We start from the raw sequence: 3,181 nt of genomic DNA on the forward strand, positions 1-3,181 counted from the left end.
ATAAAATGATAATCTACTCTGGCCAAGACAGAAGTTGATTATATAAAATATTATTGCTCAGGTAACGAATTTATTCCATGGAACTGAGCTTGAACTTAAAAGCTCTAGACCAGCCATCATAGCTTCCTTGTGTTCAAGAATTGCAATTTGATGGTGGGTCCCGGCAAAGTGGCACCAGATACCTGAAACTTTTTAAAAAGGGATCATGTGATTAGATGAGTTTCACTAGAATAATTAACCTAAATTAAAGTCAACTAATTTAGTAACCTTAATTTCATCTGCATAATCCATTTTGCCATGTAAAAGGTTTTCTTTTTTTGTTTTTATTTTTAATATAAGAGACATTAGGGCACCAAGGTGGATTTCTTTCTCTTTTTTTTTTTTTTTTGGTATTGTAAACATGTACTGTTTAGTATTACCCAAATTTAATTTAAAACATGTTTGCAAACAAAACAAAATTAAAAGCCTGTAAGGCAAAGCTCCCCTTAAGGAAAAAGTCATTTGTTATAAAATTGTGAGGATACCCATGCAAGACCGCACTTAAGATTCGTCAGCATGAACTTGAGAGCTTTTGTCCACTGCTCCTCAGAGTTAAACTGGGTTTTGATGGAATAGGAGCCGCCGCTGCCTCCTGTGTTTTCGATCTTGCCTTTCTCCTCTCCACATCCATCCTGTAGGGAAGACAAAAACGTGTCTCGCCTTTCTCAACCTCTTCTTTGAACTGCTGCACACAGTCCAGGAAAGCCACCATTGTATGGTCAAACTTGTTGTCCCAGAAAAACCGCAACCCCTCGGAACAGTATAACGGCAGCTCCTTAGATTTGTCTGTCAGAGACTCCAGATATGAATGGTTTCCGTAAGGAACAAATCGATATCTCTGAAATTTCAGACCCATCTTATTGGCCAGAGCATGGAGCAGCAACACAGTCTGGCCCCAAGCAGCATTAATCTCATTCCATTCTACGGGAACACTGGGCAGGGGACCCATCCTGAAGTTATTGATTGTGCCAAACTGTCCACTGTGCCAGATGTGGAAGGTTGCATTAAAGACACTGGTTTTCTTCAGCTTATCCAGCTGAATCTGTGCATAACGCATCTGGTTTTCCACACTCTTCAGCTCATCATCCAGCTCCAGCTGTTGCCATTTAAATTCACTGTATTCTCTCTGATACTGAGTTTCCTCCTGATACAGTCTCTCAGCCTCAGCCTGGACTTTCTCGAGATTTTCTGCCACTATCTTGCGGTTCTTTTCCACATCTTCCAGCTCCTGGATCAGCCTCTCCTCTTCTAGTGCTAGCTCCTTTAGCTCCATCTGTAACTGTTCACTGTCATCCTCATTCATTTGCTCTAAGATCTCCAAACAGCATTAGTAGTTCTGACACTCATTTTCAGTGGCGTTGAGTTGAGTGTCCAGCTGGTCTAAAAGAGTATCTGTGCATTCCTCACAGAGTGGGTGATACACATCTGTCTGGTCCGACATGATGTCAAAAAGGTCTCCAGTGACCTTCAGTCTTCGGCTGAGGTTCTCCATGGTGCCGCCATCAGATGCCTCCCCAATCAGAGTGAAGCTGTTGGCACTTTCTGTGGACATTATCCTGGCTGGGGGGATGAATCTGCGAGAGACACCATCCTGGCGACGAGTTTCAATAAATGGCTCCTCTCCTGAGTTAGTCTCTTCCTCCTGGGTCTCTCCTGGTTTCGCCTGGGCTGTGGTAAGTAATGGAGCTGTGAGTTCTGGATGGTGACACGGTCCAGGATCTTGAAACTCGTGTCCAGTTTCAGGGGCTGGCTGCAGCGCTGGCACACGAAGCTCACCTGCATGGTGTTATTGTTGGACGTCTTAGACCCTTCCATCCCTCGGGAGCCCGGAGCCCGTCACCCAAGTCCGGTCTACCGCGGGGTCACTGTGGCCTCGGGTCGGTCCCAGAGCGAGGCCTCCAAAGCTGCCATCGCTGTCTTCAGCGACTTCCCGGTCCGGTGGATTTCTTAAAATTCTCACTCTACATAGCTCTTGAGTACTGCCTCATCCTTGGACAGACTGTATCTCAACAGTCTCTGCTGAGCAACCCTGGCACCTTATTTTAAACCTCCTACTCCCTTATTTTATGCGAGTTCTCATCTTGAATCCTGATTCTTCTTGTAGCACCATTCATGTGCACCTGAATATGCAGTTAAGAGGCTTAGTGGATCCATCCATGGATCATTATTTTGTATTCTGTATTCCCACTCACAAATCAACTATAGACTTGAAATAACTAATATAATGTTTAAAATGCCCTTTTAAAACTCATCTGGCCTTGAATTTATGTACTCACCCTTGTAGTTTCTACAGGTACTTAAAATTAATCAGTTACTACATGTATACACATAAGAGAGATAGCTAATCGGAGCCAGTAAAAACTATATGCACACTTTTAGGCAATGGGTTTCACATAGTGGCCAAAGACAGGTTTATCTCCAGAGGTGCTGGAAAAGTCTTTGAGTTGTGCTATTCTAAGGAATATTTCCAAAAGCACAAAGACCAAGCAGCCTGTTTGGCCAACACACACTCTCACTCTTAGGAGAGGTATCTGTTTGACAGCATAGAACTTGGCTGCCAGATAGTGACCTGGCTACTATCTACACAAAACATCCTGGAAAAAATCTTACCAAGTGGAGATTTTTAGAGTTATTAGCCCTTAATGCTTCTGGCTCTAGAAAAGTGCCCAAAGTGTATTTAATGTCTGAGGTCAGGTCATCCCAGAAGGAAACCCTCAGCCAAGGATTCAAGTGTAAGTGATTTATGAAGGCCAGGTTCCTAGGAGAAATTGATTGTGCAATAGAAAATGGGTAAGGAGCAGAATCAAAAAAAAAAAAAAAAAGTGTGTGGGGGGAGGTGAAATCCCGACTTCAGCCCGTTTCCAGAGAAAGCAGTGGAGCATAAACTACAAGTCAGTTTGCCATGTTTCAAGGCAAATAAACTGGCTTTGTGTTTCTTTACCAGCCACCCCAGGGAGACTCTGTGGGTCACCCCAGAGAAACATAAGCTCCTAGGCAATTCCAGGTAGATTCCCACAAGAGCAGAGTGGTTCCAGTAACCCCAGGGCAATCTTTCTGGGAGTAATCAGAAGCAAGGCAAACTAAAGGTAGAGAACATCTTATGGGTAAAGGCAATTCAGGGATCTAGCCAGAATATCAGCTG

The 3,181-nt window shown here is 43.8% G+C and overlaps 1 protein-coding gene across 1 annotated transcript; it reads right to left on the reverse strand.

Annotated features, from left to right (window-relative positions):
• Positions 1 to 382: 382 nt before the first annotated feature.
• On the reverse strand, positions 383 to 1,976 carry LOC105513393 (beclin-1-like). Its single transcript, XM_011944250.1, is given in 3 exon segments — positions 383 to 656; positions 659 to 1,737; positions 1,740 to 1,976. Coding segments are annotated over 3 exon segments (1,353 nt in total). The 5' UTR covers positions 1,855 to 1,976; the 3' UTR covers positions 383 to 497.
• Between the last annotated feature and the right edge of the window lie 1,205 nt (positions 1,977 to 3,181).

Source organism: Colobus angolensis, unplaced genomic scaffold (assembly GCF_000951035.1).
Source record: "Colobus angolensis palliatus isolate OR3802 unplaced genomic scaffold, Cang.pa_1.0 Scaffold23, whole genome shotgun sequence".
Lineage (NCBI taxonomy): Eukaryota > Metazoa > Chordata > Mammalia > Primates > Cercopithecidae > Colobus > Colobus angolensis.